General features: G+C 38.3%; 1 protein-coding gene across 1 annotated transcript in view; it reads left to right on the top strand.

Moving 5' to 3' along the window:
* The window catches only part of LOC124722646 (peroxisomal targeting signal 1 receptor), a 255,487-nt gene that overhangs the window by 201,528 nt on the left and 31,782 nt on the right, over positions 1–22,177 (top strand). Inside the window, exon 13 of the mRNA XM_047247792.1 lies at positions 11,337–11,507. Coding sequence (XP_047103748.1) covers positions 11,337–11,507 — 171 coding nt within the window. The remainder of the gene's footprint in view (positions 1–11,336; positions 11,508–22,177) is intronic.

Below are 22,177 nucleotides of genomic sequence, written 5' to 3'. Positions count from 1 at the left end.
TGTTCACTGTGGTTCAAAATGGTTCAAATGGCTCTGAGCACTATGGGACTTAATGTTCACTGTGAGCCACGGCTTTACCTTGATGGCAAACCTCTTGCTGTGGTGGAGACACATCTGTTTTTGGGATTGCTTTTTGATACCCTTTTGACTTGGCTCCCTCGTACTCGGCAGCTTAAACAAATGTGCTGACGGCATCTTCACGCTTTTCGTTGCTAGAGTCACACCAGCAGGGGTGCCGATTGGTCTACCCTTCTACGACTGTATCAAGTGTTGATTCAATGCTGTCTTTATTATGGGAGCCTGGCTTACGGTTCGGCATCGCCTTGCAGTTGCTTGACCCCATACTTCACTGCGGGATCCGACTCGCAACTGAAGCTATCCGCACAAGCCCTGTAAACAGCCTACTTGTGGAGGCTGGTGTCCCTCCATTGTGGATCTGGCACCGACTACTGGCCATTTATGCTGCACATGTTTGTAGCTTGCCCGGGCATCCAAATTACTGTCTCTTGTTCCCCAACTCAGTCGTCCATCTTCCAGAATGGCGATACCAGTCAGGGTATACAATTGTGGTTCACGTCCGGTCTCTTCTCTTTGGGCTTGAGTTTTTCTCTCTCCCACCTCTTTTCTGGGCCCATATACGTATACTCCCATGGTGTGTGCCCCACCCATGCCTTCAGCTGAATTTGGCACAAGGCCCGAAAGACCCGGTCCCTCCTGAGGCCCTCCACCAATGCTTTCTTCCCATCCTTGCCACGTTTCCCGGCTGTGCTGTAATCTATACCGATGGTTTGATGGTTGCCGGTTGAGTTGGTTATGCTTTTACTCTTGGGGATCATTCTGAACAATGCACATTGCTGGATGGCTGCAGTGTTTTCATTGCAGAGCGGGTGACAATCTCTCGCACCCTAAAGTATATCCGCTCCTGCTCAGGTGAGTCCTTAGTTTTCTGTAGTGACTTCCTGAGTGGTTTATGAGCTATCGACCAGTGTTTTCCTCACTCTCATCTGGTGATGGCTATCCAGGAGTCCATCCATGCTCTTGCCTGTTGTGCCCACTCGATGGTTTTTGTGTGGACCCTGGGTCATGTCAGCATCCCGGGTGATGAACGTGTTGATAGGCTGGCCGAACAGGCTGTCAGTGAATCAGCCCTTGAGATTGGCCTTTCGTAATGTGATCTCCAGTCTATATTGCGGCAAAAAGTCCTTGGTACCTGGGGTGATGAATGGCGCACCCAGCCTTCACCCAACAAACTTCGGGTCATCAAGGAGACTTCAGGTATGTGGCACACCTCCATCATGTCTCTCGCAAAGACTCAGTTTTCTCTGCTGGCTACGCATATCAGCATATCAGCGTTGACAGTGGTTCACGTCTTGTTGGACTGGCCACTTTTAACTGCACTCAGGCAGACATTTTTGCTGCCTGATACGCTCCCTGCTCTTTTAACGGATGACGCTGAATGGCAGGCTTAGTTTAGAGTTTTATTCGAGCAGGGGGGCTTTTATCACTCAACCTGAGGGTTTGTCTCTCTTGTGTGTTGAGTCTGACCTTTGGTCTACGGTTTTAGATTGGGGTTTTTGGTGTGTCTCTTGGTGGTTGGCTTTTCCTTTCTTTTTGTTTCCATGGTTGGCCAACCGCTGTACAACTCTGTGTACTTTCAATTACTTTTTTTTCTGGTCTTTGTGTTTTTCTTGTTCTGTGTCATCCCTTGTTATCTCCGTTACTTGCTTTTATTCCTTGTGGCTGTTTCATGGTCGTGGAAAAAGGGACCGATGGCCTTTGTAGTCTGGTCCCTTCAATCCCCACAAACCAACCAACCAACATCAGAATGTGCCAGTGGTATCTGATTGTAAGCTTTCCGGCAAAGAAAACTTTTGCACTGAACAGAGAATAGGTAAATTCTCGGATATTAGCTATCTGGTACTTATCTGCGACTGTTCTTGCGTTCATCTTATGGTAATTGCCACAGGAGTGCCATGTGCCATCCTTTTTGCACACGAGGTGTAACAGGGATGACCATGGGCTGTCTGACCCTCTTGTATATCAGCAGCACAGAGCATATCCTCAAATATTGCCTTAGTCTCAGCCAATCGTTTTGGAGCTGTTCTCTGGATGCGTTGTGAAACCGGTGGACCTGGTGTCATGGGCATATAATGCTTTGTCTTATGCTTAACACTGCTTGACTGCACTGACATATGTGGGATCAACTGTTTACTTGCATCATTAATTACTCCTATTAAATTGTCCACAGAAGCTCTCTGAATCATCTTTATCCTGTCGCATTGTGTCCCACTTATGAGGTAGGCATTTGCCAAGCCTACAGCTAGTGCAATGTGCAACAGAAAATCAGCACCTAATATGGGTTGTGTAATGTCTGCCACCACTAAATTCCAATTGTAGAGAGCAGGAAAGCCAATGTCTATCGTCATATCTTTGCACCCTTGCATTTGGATGTTGGAGTTGTTGATGGCTAACAACTGTAAGGGATCCTGCATTGTCGTCTTAACTGTGCCTGTGACTGGAAGGGTGCTGACTTCTGAACCAATCTATTAAAAATCTTAAGCCTCAAATCTTATCAATCACGTGCAACTGACGCGATGTCATGCCATGACTCATCAGAAAAGTTGTAAGATTGCCATCATGAGCCTTACCTTTGCCGTGTGTCCATCTGTGCGTTGGTGCAATATGACTCTACTTATTGGTGGTGTCGTTTGTGAATGTTGCAGCCCGTGATGCCTAATTTGGACTGCCCTTGCCATTTGAGTTCTCACATGATTTGGTGCACTTTGTAGCATGGGCACTGAACTGTTTGTGGTACCAGCAGATATCATCGAATGTAGTTTGACGCTGAGTGGTGTTTAATGGCTGTAGGTTGGATGCACGGCGCAACCACATCCTCTTATTATAGTCTGTCCATAACTCCAAGTTCTGTAACTGCATGACAATTCTTACATTGTGGTCTGTAACTCTCAGAGTTCCCCAGTAACGTCCGGTGATTGTCCACAAGATGCAGCGGCAAAATTCGGCATCAGCTCCTCCAAAAACTGTGATGCGTGTTTGTCACCTTTTGTTGTGACGCTCATATTTGTTGCTGCTACGTGTGTCACAGTGGTTGACTCTAGTGTGGCATGTGCTATATCAGCTACTTGTAGGAATTTATCCAATGGTTGTCCTTCATATGCTATTAATGTCAACTGTTCTTGAGATGGAAGCTGTTGCTGCCAGATATGTAGCAGAAACTCATTACATATTAGGCTGCAGTCAACTATTGCTTACAAATATCTCCCAACAGGTTTCTGTCTCTACATTTCTCCTGCTAAAGCACTTGTGAAAACCTCTGCTCGGGTAACATTCTGCAGCAAGTGATTAGTGAAGTCTTGATGATTGGGTGGGTGTAGAATCACATCGGGAACTATTGTCATGGTGATGCACAAACATACATTTGATGTTGGACATTGTGATAATTTGCTGGCATGAAGTAATATGCCGAAAGTTTACACAAACACGAGCTTACATACATATTTTCTGAGAAGTTACGGACACACAAATTTATGGGTACACAAATTTCATACTCAGTTACACATTTGGATTTTAGTGCTATATTCCTCTAACACATATACACAACAGTACCTGGTTGGATATTCTTTCTGCACTTAATTTGCATAGTAGCAGATGATATAGATGCAAGATTTTTGTACATACTTGCATTAATGTTTTACTCTTTACAAAATTCTTTGCTGCAATTTGTTTCATGTTTCTTTCCACCCATGTGGAGCAGAAATTCACTTGCACTGTAGAAACAATGATCAAGTAGGAATGATTTTAATTTTCTATTAAATACAATCAGGGACTTATTCTTTTTTATTTCTGATGGCAGGCTATTGTATATTTTAATGCCTTTCTTGAAGGGGGAGTTTTTAAAGGCAGAGGTGCCCATTTCTTTAACATGGAGTTCCATTTTCTGTCTAGTACCATAGTCATTGACATTTACATTTTTATTAAATTTTGTAATATTACTTTTTACAAATTTGCATAGTTATAGTATATACAGGCTGCCAAGGGGTAGGATGAATAACTTTTGGAAGAGAGGTCTGCAGATGTCAGTCGGCTTTGCCTTGTTCATTATTCTTATAGCTCTCTTTTGGGTGAGGAGGATGTTTGGGCTATGTGTAGAGTCTTCCCAGAATATAATACCATACTGCATTACACTGTGTAATTGTGCATAATAGGCTGTGTGAACAGTTTCCTGGCATGTGCAGTACCCAAGGATTCGTAGGGCATAGCACACTTTGTTTAGCCTACTATTAGTTTTATTAATGTGTGTTTGCCATTTTAGATTATCCTGAATCCATAGGCCTAGAAATCTTGTTTCTGTATTTGGGGATATTTGGGAACCGTGTAATTTCACATCAGGCATAATTTTATTTGATCTTAGGTGGAAGTTTAGGTAAGTGGTTTTCTTTGTGTTAACTATGAGCTTGTTTTTCTCAAACCAATCACCAAGTTCGTATGTATTTCCATTTATGGCCTCTTGGAGTTCATGTTCATTTTTGCTTGTTATGAGGATACTGGTATCATCTGCAAAGAATGTACTGGTGCTGGCATTGATGTTTGACGGTAGGTTGTTTATGTACACAAGGAAGAGCACTGGTCCAAGTACTGAGCCTTGGGGCACACCTTGTTTAATATTGCAATAGTCAGAGTTGTATGTTTCGATATGTTCTTGGTTGTTATGTTTTATTGACACTTTTTGTTTCCTATTTGTCAGGTATGAGCTGAACCAGTTTAGTGGGGTGCCTCTGATGCCATATGACTCCAGTTTGTTGAGAAGAATCTTGTGGTCTATGACATCAAATGCCTTGGACAGATCTAGGAAGAGCCCAGCTGCTTTTTGTTTTTTGTCTAGAGCATCTAGGGTGCAGTGTAAATACTCATATATGGCAGTTGTCATGGATTTGTTTTTCTGAAACTCTGCTGGGCATCAGATAGTATCTGGTTCTTATCAAGAAAATTTATTAGTATTTGCTGAACTAGTCTCTCCAAAAGTTTACCAAACACACGTAACAGCGATATGGGTCTGTAATTTTCTGCGTTGAGTTTTTCACCTTTCTTAAAGACTGGGATGACTTTAGCCACACATGGTATATTAATGGGCTTGTGAACAATATTAATAGTAGCCTCAGGCTTTTTGCAGATAATAGTTACCTATAATGAAGTAGTGTCTGAAAGCAGTTGCATAAATATTGAATCATACCTTGATGAGATTTCAAAGTCATGCAGAAATTGGCAAATTGGTTTAAATATTCAGAAATGTAAAATTGTACACTCCATAAAACGAAAAAGCATCATATTGAGCCGTGGGTAAAGCAGGTGGTAGACTTAGTGCTGAAGTGTGTGGGACCTGTACCAAATAGGACTAACAGGCGATTTTGAACGTATGCAGAAAAGGGCAGCAGAAATTGTGACAGGTTTGTTCGATCCGCAGGGGAGAGTTACAGTGTTGTTGAAGAAATTGAAATGGCGGATTCTTGAAGATAGACTTAAACTAGCTTGAGAAAGTCTACTTACAAAGTTTTAAGAGCTGGCTTTAAATGATGACTTTAGGAATATGCTAAAATCCCCTATATATCTCTTCCATAGTTATCAATAGGAGGGCAAGATTGATTTAATACAACACACTCAGAGGGATTTAAACAATCATTCTTCCTGTACCCCATACATGAATGGAACGAGGAAAAGACCCTAATAACTGGTGCAATGGGACATGCCCTCCGCCACGCACTTCACAGTGATATGATGAGTAGATGCAGACAGGGGTACTGGCTTTTGGAAATCAATGTGGGTGCTGTAAATCACAGTTCACCAATGTTGAAAACTAACCCTCCTGAAAATCCAGTTTTATTTGATAAAGACAAATATATAATTGTTTATTGGATTCTTTTTCCACACTAATTAATTAATTAATACAAGAAGTAATCCACAATCCATATAGAGTTTTTTTCAAATCTCTATGTAATTTCTAATTCTCACTAATAAAGAATGGGTTCCTACAAACAGTGGATCATTTGATGAAAATGTTTACCACAGTGCAGCTCATGCAGAGTTTTACCTGTGTGTTGCAATATACTGGCTCATAGCCTTTTGACTGACAAGAGTCATAATCGTACCTAAATGGAATATATTAATTTTACTTAAATAAATTGAACTGTTTTTATATATTTCATTTTTACAATCAATCATTGTTAACATTGTGAGGGGAAAAAAATTATGGCTGGGCAATCGCACTAACGCTAAAAAATCCCTCATACTCTACAAGTAAATATTTAGAGAGTATTTTACATTTTGTGATAGCCTACTCGTGAAATATTCTAGGAACTTAAAAGGGGCATCAACATGCTTCTACACACAGTTTTATTTAATCTGCAGTTTCTGTCCACAGAATCAGTGGCCTTTTCGAAATCTACAAACATCTTTTGAATTCTGTAACCTGTGGAAAATGATTGACTTCAGATTAAATATTTGTTGAGAACGTGATCTGCCCTTCCTAAAACTACTTTGATATTCACCTAAATTATGCTCCAGTGTTGTTTCTACTCTGGTTAGTATAATCTTGGGGAATATGTTGTAGGCAGCTGGTTGGAAATAAATTCATCTGTAGTTGTTAACATCTTGTTATTTGCCTTCCTTGTGTAATGAATGTATCAAGGCCACGTTCCACTCTCCTGGGAGTTTTTCTGTTTCCCTGGTTTTCTCAAAGATTAATTGTAGCTCATTTTTTTAAATTTTTAGTAGAGACCATTTCAGAAGCTCTGCTTGTAATAGTCTTCTCTACTAGCATTATAAGGTTTTAATAACTTTCCAATTTCTTTGATAGCTGGGATAACTCTTTGAGATTTTCACTAGTGTTTGAGTATTCAAACTTAATGATTGGTTAGGAAAATTAAGATGTTTGATTTATGTTTGAAATAAATGAAAATAAAATTAAAAAAGTAGATCTACCTAACTCTTCGAATCTTGCTTTATCCTTGAAAGATCTACTGGAGGAGGTTCTATTTGCAGAAAACACTTTCATACTAAATTTCCTTGTATACTCACTTTCTTTTTTACCACCATCTACCATACAGCCTTTTGACTTGCAAGGGTAGTAATTGATAACTACATTGAATATATTAATTTTACAATTATAAAGTGAACTCTTTAAATATATTAAACTTTTATAATAAGACCACTCAACTACAGCACCATTATGACAATGACTTCTGAAACATCCGTCGCAATCTACGCTTGCACAGTAGGTTACATACAGTTTCAAAGAAAAATACTGACCTGGTGCTGTGAGCAATGTAGCACTTGTAGTGCAGGAAGGGGTGATGCTAAGTCAGCACATGTGCAGTAAAAAACAGACAGCTACATCCCTTCTCTGAGTTGATCATAGTGCGGCTGACCACCATTTTAGCACTCAACACTGGTTTCTAGTTATCACATAGGGGGCGCTACAAAACATGGTTTGTCCATTTTATTTGCATACCAGTAAGCTTTTGAAGAGAAATGGCATAATTATAGTTTGATTTCTGGCTCTCATTCAAAGGGAAATGGCATAAGATTAGTGTATTACTGACCATGTGCTGTAGCACATTAGCACACAATAAATGGCTGCTACTGGTGTCAAAGTTCAAGTTTTTTGGTTCTTGTTTATGTAAATGCATGACAGCATTATCGTTTAATTTCTGTAGTGTCATGATATTGCACAGGTAAGCTTCTAATCTGTGAAAGGTGGAGAAAGAATGACCTGTTGTACATGTAAAAACTGGTATAGTTAAAGTGATCTGTATCAATTTCGTCGCCTCAGGAATCAATTTGCTGACATGCATATTTGAGGAAAAGAAGCACACTAAGTCTTCCATACTTCACACACTAAGTCTTGCGTAATTCCAGTGAAATAATTTTTACATTTACACGCATCTAAAATCATATTTCTGAGCACAGTTAATCATTATGAATCGGAGTGATCCTTTTAAAATTCTGTTACATAACTGCAGTCTTTTGTTTTGGAAAGATGAAATATTTCTGTTTCTCTGAAGTGAGTCTTAGCAGTTTTCAACAAATGTTTTTATCACATTTTTGTCTTGTTAGTTTTCTGTGAAAAAGGCCCACTAGAGGAACTCATTTCCTTACAGACCAAAACACTTTATCACGCTTCTCGTCATACATCATCAAGTTATATTTATCTTTTCACTGGTTTTGAAAAGAGTGGTTACTACCAATATGATCAGTTTTCTTTGTTTCATTCAATATGGCAGTTGAATCGGAACCATTTGAAGCAGTCTCTACATATGTCATAGCCAAATCACTTTTCTTCATTGACAAGCGAGTAATGAATTTATCCATTACAAAAGCCCACTACAGCAAAGATATAAACAAAATAAATTGTATTTGTAAATGATACTATGTTACGCAATTAAAAAAGTGAACTAAAACATACACCACCACAAATGAGGGAGAGTAAGTGCTGAGCACTTCTCAGTTGTTTTTGAAGGACTGAAAAGTGCTGGGCCATGCTTACATGGGCCAACGCAAGAGTGTGACATCAAAATTAGTGTATTTGACAGTCAATGGCAAACCTGATATGATGATGGGTAGTGGTTTTGTGACTACTTCGGGCAAACCCTTCTGTACGTCATTGCTGAATAAATGACAGGAGCTCACTTAGACTCAAATCTCTGTTACTACTGTCATGACACACATCTTTGGAGTCTGTACATAACATTATTCGAAGCATATGCTGAGGATGATAAAAGTGTTGCTGAGGCAAGGTAATGAAAACTGGCAGCAGTATATGTTGAATGAACAATGGGAAAGGCAATGGGAAAGTGCAGAAAAATGAAGAATGAAGAACCATGAACTGTAAAAGAAGGAAGGGCACAAACAGAAATAATAAACATATAAAAATATTTAAAAAGAAATAATATGTTAATGAAGCATATAAAATCCAATTAGAAGTCTTTCATCACTGTAGTAGCACTTCTAATGCTAGATTATGCCTGACTTGTAGTTTATTTATTAACGAACACATTTTTTAAAATGTCTTTTGGTCATGTGATTTGCGTATGTACTTTGAAATTGATACATTACTTTGTATTTATTGTTCTTCATTCTGATTTCTGATGAGGACTTGCTCTGAAATGTGTGTGAAACAACTGTGTATGGTTACAAATAAATTTCAATCCAGGCAGAATCTTTTACAAACAGAAATTAGAAAGTATTTACAAATTGTGAAACTATAAACGTATATAAATTTAACCCATCTGCATATGATGATTGGAAAAAAGGATTGACACGTGGGCCCCTCTCTCCCTTGGGCAGGTGTGTGTGTGTTTGTTGTCCTTAGCGTAAGTTCGTTTAAGTAGTGTGTAAGCCTAGGGACCGATGGCCTCAGCAGTTTAGTCCCATAAGAATTCACACACATTTGAACATTTTTGATTGACATGTGATTATGATAGTTTCTACTTTGTTTTTATTTTACACATATACATGATTATTTGTGAAATGTGACCTAATATGGTTGTTATAAGCATCTTCAATAACATAAGATTCACACTTAGTCCAGATGTGTATGATCCATCATGAAGCATTTGGCCATATGATGGGCAACTTTATGCTCAAAATAGGATTCTCCATGTTGCTCTTGACCACAACACATCTTCCATCGTCTAAAGAGAGCAATTTTCTTTTAAGACAGCGTTATTTTCATTCAGAAATGTTCCCCGCTCCTGCCTTGAAGCATGTTCAACATGTATGCAGCACCCTATTTAATAAGACTTTAGAGGTAATCTAATCTCACACATTTCTGTGCTGGATGTAATCACCATTATCTTTATCTTTAAGATACTCTAAAACATGTTAGCATCCTTCATTTTAAATTATTTTAATACTCTTGGGAATGCAAAAAAATTAAAATACCTTTTAGAACCACACACATGTGGCATCCAGAAATATGGTTCACTGACTATTGTTGGATAAGGAAGGACTCATAACACCATGTTGTGATTAAAGTTCTTTTACATAGTTCATCACAATGTTCATTGCACCTGGTGGTGAGCGCACACACACACACACACACACACACACACACACACACACACACACACACACACACACGTGGAGACAGAGACAGACAGACAGACAGATAGAGAGCATTGATGAATTCATTTGCATTTGCTGTGTCCACTCACTGAAAAGCAGAATCATGGAGTCATCGATAGGCACACACCAAAGAAGGTAAATTTGCTGGGTGCAAGACCTGTCCAATCCATCCAGCCAGCACCTCCTGCTCCACTCCTGTCACAGGCGTATCCTATCCCATCAGAGGGCATTCCACCTCTGAAAGCAGCCATGTTATATACCAGCTCTGCTTCAAACACTGCACAGTCTTTTATGTTGGTATGACTATGAACTAGTTGTCCACCAGGACAAATGGTCACTGTGAAACTGCTGTGAAGAACGAAATTGACCACCCAGTGGCACAACACGCAGCTGAACACAACATGCTCAGCTTCAATGGCTGTTTCACAACCCGAGCCATCTGGACTCTTCCCTCCACCTCAGCTTCTCTGAACTACACAGATAGGAGTTATCCTTAAAATGCAGCCTCTGTCCCTGTACTTATCCTGTCCTCAATCTTAGTGACCCAGTGCCTCTGCACCTTCCTCCATCCTGTCACCTTCTATCAAATCGTGTTTCTATGTAGCGTTCAGTGTGTGACACTTCTGACCAGTTGCAACAACTACACCTGCCACCCCTCCCTCCTGCATTCCTAGCCAGCAAACTGGCCTCCTCCTGAGCCACTAGCCACCCACTGTCCACTGTCCCTCTCCTTACCTGCTGGCCTCTCTCTCTCTCTCTCTCTCTCTCTCTCTCTCTCTCTCTATCTCTATCTCTCTCTCTTCCACCCACCCCCCCCCAACCCAACCCAACCCACCCCACCCCACCTGACACTAACCCCAGCACAACTAGCCCACCTGCTGCAAAACAAAGTGTGTGTGTGTGTGTGTGTGTGTGTGTGTCCATACACTCTAGCTCATCAAAGGATAAGTCCAAAAGCTAGCAAGTTTTCCTTCTTTTGTTTGTGCTTATTGGCGACTCAACACTTCTGCTTTTTAGGTGAGTGGTCTCCTTTAATCCTAAAGTTATTACATTCTATAAGAAATTTCCTACAATATCTATATTCTTTTCTGTACTTTTTGAGTGGTAAAAATTTTCTCCTTTGTTGTTGATTTTATTTGTGGATTGTCAACACTTCTTAGACATTTAAATGGAGACAGATGGGTTTTGTTTCTTAGGGAGGCCGCGCAGCATTTCCTTGTTTCACTAAATCAGCAAGCCTCTGTATCACAGCAACAAAATTATCGTGGTGGTAGTGGAACCATAATGTCTGATAATATATGGAATTCATTAAGGACTGTCCTTACTCTGATGGATGACAAAGAGCTACTGAAATCAGTGGAGCAAAGGTAAACCCACTTTTCATACTTATTTTTCTTTTTACTTACTTCTGTTCTGTGAAATGCTGTAGTGTATACCAGATTTCAATGCAGATACTGGTACATAGTTTAAAATTGATGGTTTTGTTTGAAAAAGCCCCCCCCCCCCCCCCCCCCACACACACACACTTGCATAATTTGAGAAAAATTATCAAGAAATCTTTTGATGATATGAAATCATCACTGTTGTAGAAGAATGTGCCTTATTTCTTTCCTTTAAAATATTATGAAGCTGTTTATTTAAACATACATACTAATATTATTAGTGAAAGACAATATTTTGCTAGACTGACATATATGAAGCATACGAAAAAAGCACCTCTTTTTATCAGCTACAGTGCTGGACAAACAATAATGTGTGTGAAATCAGTTAATAACTTAAAAAAGATTGTGGGTAATTTAAGATTGAGCACTTTCATGGTCTTACTTCTCCATATGTTTCTGAGACATCATTAATGATTTGGACTTGGCCACCTTCTGCTATCCTTATCCTGGGCTTAAAATAATTAAATAATCTGTTTTTCATTAGTTATTATCACAATCAACAGAAACTACTTGCTAGATAAAGGATAAAGGTACCTCCGGACTTCTTGATGCAGTATGGTCCGAAGCAGAAAACATCCACGTTGCTCCTGCTTATTTTCTTATGTAACCTACCCATGTTCCATTAGGCCACTTTCTCCATCTTATCTTTTGTAATCCAACAAATAACCTGATTTATCTCTTGAATTATGCAAAAATGTAAAGACCTATATGCTTACAAACAAAACCCCTTTTCCACCCTGAAATAATGATACAGTATTTATTATGTATGACATTGGTCTCTCTTTCTATGATAGACATTGTCAGTGTTGTTCTGAAATATTATTTTAGTTTATACATATTAATTATAGTTCTAAAACTGTTCTTCTCCCATTTTTGCTTGAAACGAAATGTTACTTACATTTATTTTAAGATGTGATGATTTTTAGTGTGCTTTTCTGGACGTGGCCACAGGTTAAAGGTCATATTTATACTTTCCGGAGAAAATTTTTGTCATATTCTCATGAAAATAGTTTTTTCTTGTTTTATTTGTTTTTTATTTTGTAGGGAAAAAAGAGTTGAGTGGGTACAGGGGAAGGGCTGTCCACAGAATGTTTTAAGTGGATAGAGTAGCTGCCAGTGAGTTGTTGGAGGGGTAGTAGTGTACAGGAGAGTGTGAGATGCAAGTTTGCCCCACTGTGTTTTATTAATTTTGAGACATTTTTTTATTGAATCATCAGTTTTCTATGCTGTGTTTATGTCTTGCTTTTAGAAATGTTTGTGTTTTTATGTGAGAGTTTGTGTTTGTATGTCATTTTGTACCAACTTGTGCTGTTCTTTTATCATCATATTTTCCTTGTGCTAAAAGATTTATTTGATTATCATGTGTGTTTCTGTTGTGAACTTGATGTGTTCATCTATTCTGTTGATTTATATTTTCAAATTTTTATTAATTTTAACATGTAATTGCTCAGCTATCATCAGTGTACTACATTGAATGTAGTATGTTATAGTTATTTGTCAGTATGTGCATGAAAATAGTGTGTTCAGCGTGATTTATGAAATTATTTGTGAAGGCACCTGAAAGTGGGCAAGTCGTTGATGACATATCTTCTTGCCAATAAAATTTATTATGAAGTTGAAATCACTTTTTTCTTTTATTTGTTGTAGTAACTTAAGTGTTTCATTCATAACGTCATCAGAAAACTGGCTATTTGCTTTCAGATTCTGTTTTAAAATGCCCATTGTCTCTGTTGACATGTTGCACTCCATATTTTCTATGTTGAAGGAGAAAAGGTTGCTGTGTCTAGATTTTTGTAAAAACTTTCATATGTTACATTAAATATATGATGATCTTTACAGTTCAGCCTTTAGCTATTTTGTACTTTGCAGACAGTAATTGCAGTGTGTTTCCTGCAAGCCTGTAAACAGAAAGAGAGGAGGGGGGGAGTGAGATATGGGGGATATGACTGTTGCCACAGATGAGCTCGTGGTGAGGGGGGGGGGGTGGGGGGGGGGGGCGGCATCGTTGGCACTCTGGCTTGCAGACTGGCTAGGTTCACACAATTTTATCTTTAATAAAATTATTTCACATCTCTGGCATCAACATTGGTTTTTACCACTTCTACACATTGTCACACTTTGATAAGATTTCTGGCAGATGTCACTAACTCCAGATGGTCTATACCAGGCATCAGTGGCATGTGGTGACCCACTGACATGGTTTAAATACTGACTTAAACTCATGGGCCACCATGTCATGTGATGCGACAGCAGCACACCTAGTGGATAAAGTCAAAACTATAGTATCTGTGAAATTTATGTTCATGGGCACAGTGATACGAATGACACCCCTTACTTGACATGCCATGCCAACAAATTATGCCCCAAAACACACGGTTTTGAGAGTGGATTCAGTTTATGTCCACCCCATCTTCAGATGTCTTTATTTTATTTACTTCAGATGTCTTTATTTATTTATTTACGTGCCACCTACAGTGTACATTTACTTACAACATTTTACAGTAGTTATCTTAAAATGTCCATTGCAAAATTCAGCAATGCCTTTAGTAAAGAACCAATGTTGGTGACATGTAAATAAATGTAAACAGCTGAAGAAGGGTTGCCAAACACTTTGAAATGTCATCATGGAAAAAAAGCGCACATAAAAGCAACTGCTTGTAGTGTTCTAATATGTCCATACAGGGTGTCTCCAACCCGGGACAACCGGGAGATCTGGGAATAACCCGGGAATTTTTTAGAAATCCGGGAATTTTTCGTTTTTTAAGTTTTCAGTTAATTTTTTGTAATTTTGACTGGTAAGAACCAATACTCTGACTGAAGGGTATTACTTTACCCACAGTATTATTCTGCAGCATTAAAACATGAACGAGAGAAAAAAATGAAAATGAAACTTAAATTGCAAAGGAAATGCGCCTTATAAAATAACAAAATGCTCGTACAAGCGTCTGCCAACAGCAGAATGTGTCAAAAGCTTTTTAGTACCTTCTCCCACCTCTGGCTACAGAAATGTGGCTGTTGGCTGTGTAAGTAGCAGTAGCAGCAACCAGCCACATGGTACCTGGAAAAATTTTACTGGCGCGCCCAAGCTGCCAGATTCACGCATGTGCAGCAGGCCCGGATCTAGTGGGGGGTGAGGGCAAACCAGGCTATCTGAACCGGGTGGTAATTTCGGGGGGAGGGGGCAATTTCATATTCTTGAGGAAAAATACTTGTTTCACAAAGCACCTAGCATCCAGCGCACGGCGGTCTATCGATTATTCATATGATTTTGAAACGCGCACCTGCTGGTATTTGAACACATTCCAAGTTGATTTCTGAATGAATTAGTTGATTTTTGAATGCATGCATATTGTACGTGATGTCTCTACCAACTGCAGACAAAACGGGATGGGGCTATACGAGCTGAGCGGAATAAAACCGAACCGGAGAATGCCAACTGCTGCTTGTTTATGTGGTTGATTAGGTTTGCGAATGTTCAGCGTTGTTATAATTACTAGCGAAATCCATAGATTCAGACTACCAGAGTGGAAATAAACGACTAACAGGAATAACAGGTAAGAAAGATTACGTATTATCTTCTCGGTGTATCCAAGAAAGTGAAATTCTGCCAGAAAATTTTTGGCCAGATTGCTACACTAGACAGGGCCAGTTGCAGTCCCCGGCTAGCAGCCGCTTAAGTTCCATTCTGTAAGTAGTGCAGGAAACACGCTGTACGATCTCGTAATAATGCCTAACCGGAGAATAATCACTGGATAACTAAACCGGTGATTGTGGCAGGGTTAGTAAAGTTAACCAGAGAATGAGGTTTGATAGTGGTAGGAATAGTTGCAGAATTAGTGATGACAAGACTGTTTGTTAGAACGAGGAAGGAGAAGAAACGGGGACATCACACAAATTATGGAAGAATGACGATTCCAAATTTATACAGAAATTTTGTTCTACTACTTTTCGGTCTCATGCATGAGAAACTGAAGCGCATGAATGAAATGTGAAACTATTTCCTAACGTAAAGCTTTTTGCTTGTAGTAGGCCAAATAGGTATTTCGTATTTTTACTTTGTGAATTTATTGTCGTATTATAAAAATGATCATTATTGCCAAAACAGTGTCGCTTATTTGGTGTGTGTTACAATTGCTGCAATATTAGAAAGGCCTATTTTGTGTTATCCGGCACACAGTGACAAAATAGATGTAATCAGATTGAGAGACCACACCAGCCTTGGGTACTAATTGTATTAAATGCTTTTTCAGTATTAGACAAAGACATTTACATTTTTCATGTAGCAAAATGTTTGACGAACTTTGATAGTTCTTTCGCAAAAAGGAAAGAACGCCATGTAAAGCTGTAGCAAGATTAGAGAGACAAATCGCTAGACCTAAGGATTGAAGAAATGTGTAATGTCTTGCCTGTCTCTTGTCTTTACTGGTTTTAGGTATCCTATATTTAATTTTATGTTACACAGAAGTGCAAGATATTATCTAATAGGTAATAAAGAGTCCAAATTTTCTGAAGAGTTCTTGTTCTCCTGGTTACAAATAATCCTATCCACTATTAATTGCGAGGGGTTGTGCAGAATGTCAAACTGGCTGACTGGGAGCAGGAATGGCACTACAGGACATTTCAATTTCCACTGTCCTGAAATAGTTTGATGGCATCCATTACAAAATATATACGTTTGAGTTCCACAGAGTGAAATACAGTGACATGCGCTATAAGAACGTTGTTTGAAGAGGCGTGGCACCGTACTGCACTGCACACTTAAGACCAAATAATGTGTCTTATATTTCCTCGAAGATATATGTTGTATGTATCAGAGTATTCAGAAAGTTGTGCGCTACAAAATGAACTTATTTTTTATGCGCAGAGCAGTCTGAGTTATGGGGGGGGGGGGGGGGGGGGGTAGTAGTCTCCAGGTGACCTGTATTTACATTTAGTGATTTTTCTGATTGCTCTTCGTTTACTGCTTTCACGTCAAATGAAAACAAGACGGATTTCTGTTGCTGGGAGGTATCAAGTGAATTAAAATATATTCACATAATTATGGAAGGCTAAAATATGTTACTAGTTTCAGATTTTATTTTATTTCCCCCTTTCTGACAGTCAAGCATTAATCACCTTGCAGAACCATAAAGTTATTTTTGTCGGTTTGCTAAAGAAATTTGGCATTTATTAGGGTTTCCTGCTGTGGCACTGCAGGCATTGAATTTATTAGAAACGAAGTGTTTAATTCCACACTATTGGCTAGTTTCAACTGTTCGCTGCATTTCAAGTGCACGTCTTCATCTTCTAGCACTTATTGCATTATGCCAAAACAAAGAACCAAACATGAGATAATGCAGTACTGGTACTCGAAGAAAATTTACATCCCGAAAACTGCACTGTAAAGCTTCATATCAGGTGGCCTACGTCATTGGGAGTCTGGATATACGAATGTGCACTTTCAGGCGAACTATGCATTTCAGTATGGTTCACGAAATTCTGGCGCTCTTGGAGTATCCTCTCATGACTTCTTTCTTTTATGACAAGAAGTAAGATCTTTTAATGTTTTACACGTACGAATGTAAGGGCTTTCTACAGCACTGTAGCTGCGCAAGCGCGGTGACTGGCGCTGTCTGGCAACTGCTGAAATGAATCTATTTCTAACAGGTTGCGGGAAAATATTGCAAATTGTTGTTCGAAAAGCGTTATTTTCAAAGTAAATTTGCTTTTACGCAAGATGAATTATGTGCGAGAACGTACGATGAATTTCCTAAATCATAGAGCGTTTGCTCTCTTTCAAAAATCAACTCTTTGATGACGAGCCATTTAGAAGAATTTCTAGTCCACAAGATCAGAGGTTTATGTCGGTATTAAAAATTTTACTGGTGTATTTGTGTGATGTATCTTAAAGTGTAACATGCGCTAAACAAATCAACATTATGTGTGAAAGCTTAGCTTCTCTTGTAGCTTATTAATCTTAGAGACAAATATTATATGCAAAAACTTTTCTTGTAGCAACACTATGTATATTAATTTAAACCATTAAATTTTCCTGTTGTTGGAATTCAAATTTATACTTCTGTAATACGAAAATATGCAGCGTACATGTTGCTGCACATCAAAGATCTTTTCAAAACGTATTTTTTCGCCCTGAGTTTCATTTTCTTAAGTGCCGGGAAGTTCTACGCTGCTGTATAAAAGCATATCCATTCAAAGGATACGTTTTACAGTTCCGAGGGAAAGTATACTGTCACTTAAAACGGAAAAAGTGTATTTTCACCTGGGAGAAAATGTATTTTTAACCGGGAGATCCAGGAAAAATCAGGGAGTTTTTTTCCCTTGTCCGTGTATACACCCTGCTATAATGGACAAAAATTGTTTAGTAAAGTTAATACGAGAAACAATAGAAAAGCAAAATACGACAATGAGATATGGAATGCCAGTCAACAAACGATTAGGAGTAGTGTTGTAAAAAAGAAAATTGACATTATCGGTCGTACAAGGTTTGAAATCATTTAGTACCACAAATGTAATTTAGTCTCTGTGTGACCATCTTCAGGTCAGATATTAAAGTCTTGAAGATTCATGTTATAAAAGCATATATTACAGCGTCAACAGGGTATCAGTACAGAAGAACATAGGAGCTGATGAACAAATTTTGAACTGAGCTTGCAGCTTGGTAATACAATTCTAGTATTGCAGTCTTTGAGCACATGGTTTCCAATGGAATCAGATGTCAATTAGGAGTAGATTTGTGAATTTTTTGCATGGGTTGGACTGAAATCAATCACGGGCTGGGTGTGGCCTGCAGGCTACTCATTACTTACCTATGGTCTTAACCATGAATGAGGACCTGATGACCTTGCTGTTAAGCCCCCTTAAACACTCCCTGCCACCCATCCCCCAAATCAACCAACCAACAGGAAGCTTTCCTAAAATTTACTTTGGGGTCACAGGGATGTTTGCCTTGTGGAAAAATAAGTTAGCTTCTCTATGAGCAGAAACTGTAAGGGAGTCCACAGTCACAAGGGGTGATCCCTGTGGTTAATAGGTCCAGACAGCTGACAATCAAGATAAATAGAATAAAAGAAACTTCATGTACAGTAAATAGGGGTAAAGCTAAGGGCAGTATCAACTTAACTTCATCAAAAAATCAGGGGAATAAAAAATAAAGTAGATGAGCTATTAGTGTGTTTAGATGATCTCAAAAATAAGAATGAGATTACTCTGTCTGAACACCATGTAACTGTGGGCATGGATAGTGTCAGTATAAGTGGGCATAATGTAGTATCTTACAATTGTAGATCTAGGATGGATAAAGGAGGAGTTGCCATTTTCATAAAACAAGGGTATAAATGCAAAACTGTAGAAGTAAGCAAATTTTGTGTTGATCAGCACCTTGAGGTTTGTGCATGTGAACTTCAGCTAGGTAATGTAGTATTGATATTAGCAACAGTGTACAGGTCCCCATTAGGAGACTGGGAGTTGTGCATAAATAAGTTTGACTCCCTATTATGCTGTCTGTCAGACACAAAGAAGAAGTTATTAATCTGTGGTGATTTCAGTGCAAACTTTCTAAGTAATTCTGATGGTAAAAGTGAACTAGAAGTGTTATTAACAACATATAACTTAGAATCAGTGATCAATTTCCCTATACGCATAGCTCAAGACAGTAGCACACTAATAGATAATGTATTTATACAGAAAGAGGATGTAAAACAAACACATGCTTTCCCTGTGGTAAATGGATTGTCGGACTGTGATGCACAACTGATTAACTTACAAAACCTAACAGAGTGTACAGATCGGAAACCATTAAGTAAAAGTGTGAGGTCGCTCAACCTAGTATCTATAGAGCACTTCAGAGAAAGCTTAAGAAATGTTAATTGGGGAGATGTATATAATGAGCCAAATGCTAATGATAAATGCAACATATTTCTTGATAAATTTGTATCCCTTTGTGAACATTGTTTCCCTAAGAAAATTACTAAATGTAACACCACACACTTTTCAAAGAAACCTTGGATTACTACAGGTATTAAAGTGTCTTCAGAAAGAAAAAGAAAACTGTATCAGACAGCAAGAAAGAGTAAAGATCCATAAGTAGTTTTACACTATAAAATTATTGTAACATACTGAGAAAAGTAAGGAAATCAAGAAATGTTTATGTTAGAGAAAAAAATTAACAACTCCAGCAATAAAATCAAATCAATATGGAATGTTGTTAGAAGGGAGACAGGAAAAGTAACCACTGGGGTAGATAGTATTACTATTAAAGAGAACGAGACCATTCTAACCAACAGTACACAAGTAGCTAATGTATTTAACAACCATTTCTTAAGTGTAGGAGAAAAAATAAGTGAGAACAGTTGAAAAGAAAAAGCCAGGCAGTACATGGAAGAGTCTGTTTTGAAAAAAATTAGTCAGATTAAGTTTCACCTAACAACCTCTAGTGACATAACTAAAATTATTAAATCTTTGAAAAATAAATGTTCTGTTGGAGTAGATGACGTCTCAAATAAGATATTAAAACAATGTGGAGCAATTTTCAGCTGATGTTCTGAGTCACATACATAATGCGTCACTAACTCAAGGTATTTTCCCAGACAGGTTAAAATATGCCATTGTCAGGCCTCTCTACAAAAAGGGGGACACCACAGATGTCAATAATTATCGGCCAGTATCCTTTCTTACAGCATTTTCAAAAATCTTCGAGAAAGTAATATACTCAAGAGTGGTTAGCCATCTCGTCAGTAATGGGATACTTACAATTAGTAAATCACAGTTCGGATTTCAAAAATGCTGTTCCACTGACACAGCAATATACAATTTCACTGTCCCCATCATAGAGTCTTTAAATAGTAAAATGTCACCAATAGGAATTTTCTCTGACTTGTCCAAAGCATTTGATTGTGTGAACCATGACATTATGTTACAGAAATTACAATTCTATGGTATACATGAAATAGCATATGAGTGGTTTAAGTCATAACTACAGAACAGGAAGCAAAAAGTTTCCTTATATGGGTCAAGTGATTTAAATAAGTTTGCCACTTCATCTAACTGGGGTGAAATTACATTAGGTGTTCCACAGGGTTCAATCATGGGTCCCCTTCTGTTCTTGATGTATGTGAACGACCTCCCTTCCTATCTGAAACAGGAAGCTGAACTGACACCGTTTGCTGATGATACAAGCATCATTATTAATCCAGTAAAAGGAACTCCAATTGAAAATGATACAAATAAGGACTTTGGAAAAGTCATTAATTGATTTTCTGCAAATGAGCTTGCTCTAAACTTTGAAAAAACACAGTACATCCAATTTTCTGCTGCAAAAAGTACAGTTCCTTCAATAAATATAACACATCAGCAGAAGTCAGTAGACAGGGTAGAGCGTACTAAGTTTTTGGGTGTTCGTATAGATGAGAATCTTAATTGGAAAATTCATATTTTGGATCTTCTAAAGCAACTAGGTTCAGCAACTTTTGCAATCAGAATAATTGCCAATTTTGAGGATACAGAAATTAGTAAGCTAACATACTTCGCATACTTTCACTCTCTGATGTCATACGGAATAATATTTTGGGGTAATTCAACATTTAGACAAGAAGTATTCACTGCCCAAAAGAAAGTGGTTAGAATAATGTGTGGGGTTCATAGTTGCACACCTTGTAGGCATCTTTTTAAAAGATTGGGAATTCTTACAACAGCCTCACAGTACATTTACTCACTAATGAAATTTGCTCTCAATAACATGGACCAGTTTAAAAACAACAGTGACATTCATGATTATAATACCAGAAAAAAGAAAGACGTACACTATCCTTTACTCGACCTATCTTTGGCACAGAAAGGGGTAAAATATGCTGCAATAAAATTTTTTGACAAATTACCAGATGAAATAAAATGGCTGACAGACAGCAGTAATAGCTTCAAAAATAAATTGAACTCATATCTCCTTGACAATTCCTTCTATACCATAGACAAATTCTTGAACAGGAATAAAGTCTTCATTATCAAGTGCTCATGCTTGTTGAAATCAGACTGTGGTTGTCATTGTATTGTCTGGCATATATAGGAGTCAGATCACATATGTTAAGGACAACTAATGTATACCTTCTTTAATTTGACGTTACATGTTGTCCCACTTTCACATGAAAGTCCCCCATTGTAAACTTGTTGTGGGATTTTCTGTTTTCTATCAGTCCTTTGTAGAGGTCTGCTACTGCATCAGATGACAGCAAGCTGTTACGGTGATTTGAATATTTTTATGGAATATAACTTGTTTGTTTTTAAAACAAGAATTGCTATTCTGTATGAGATTCCTTCAGTATAGTAATATTATTTTCGTTTTCTTGTGTACAGAAAAGCCTACACTTGCATTTGCTCCCTAGCCTATTCATCTATAGAAAAGACATGTATTCCAGTTTTAATTATATTTGATGGTTTTTGCCACCTTTTTAATAAGTCTATTATGTCTTCTTCTTCTTCTTCTTCTTCTTCTTCTTCTTCTTCTTCAGCAGCATTTGTCCTGAATGCTGACAGGGTCTGCTGTTTTGCCTCTCTGTTGCCATTTGATCCAATCTTTTGTGTGATCCAGATGCAGGCCTGAGATC

Source organism: Schistocerca piceifrons, chromosome X (assembly GCF_021461385.2).
Source record: "Schistocerca piceifrons isolate TAMUIC-IGC-003096 chromosome X, iqSchPice1.1, whole genome shotgun sequence".
Classification (NCBI taxonomy): domain Eukaryota; kingdom Metazoa; phylum Arthropoda; class Insecta; order Orthoptera; family Acrididae; genus Schistocerca; species Schistocerca piceifrons.
This window is presented reverse-complemented; position numbering and strand designations above follow the sequence as displayed.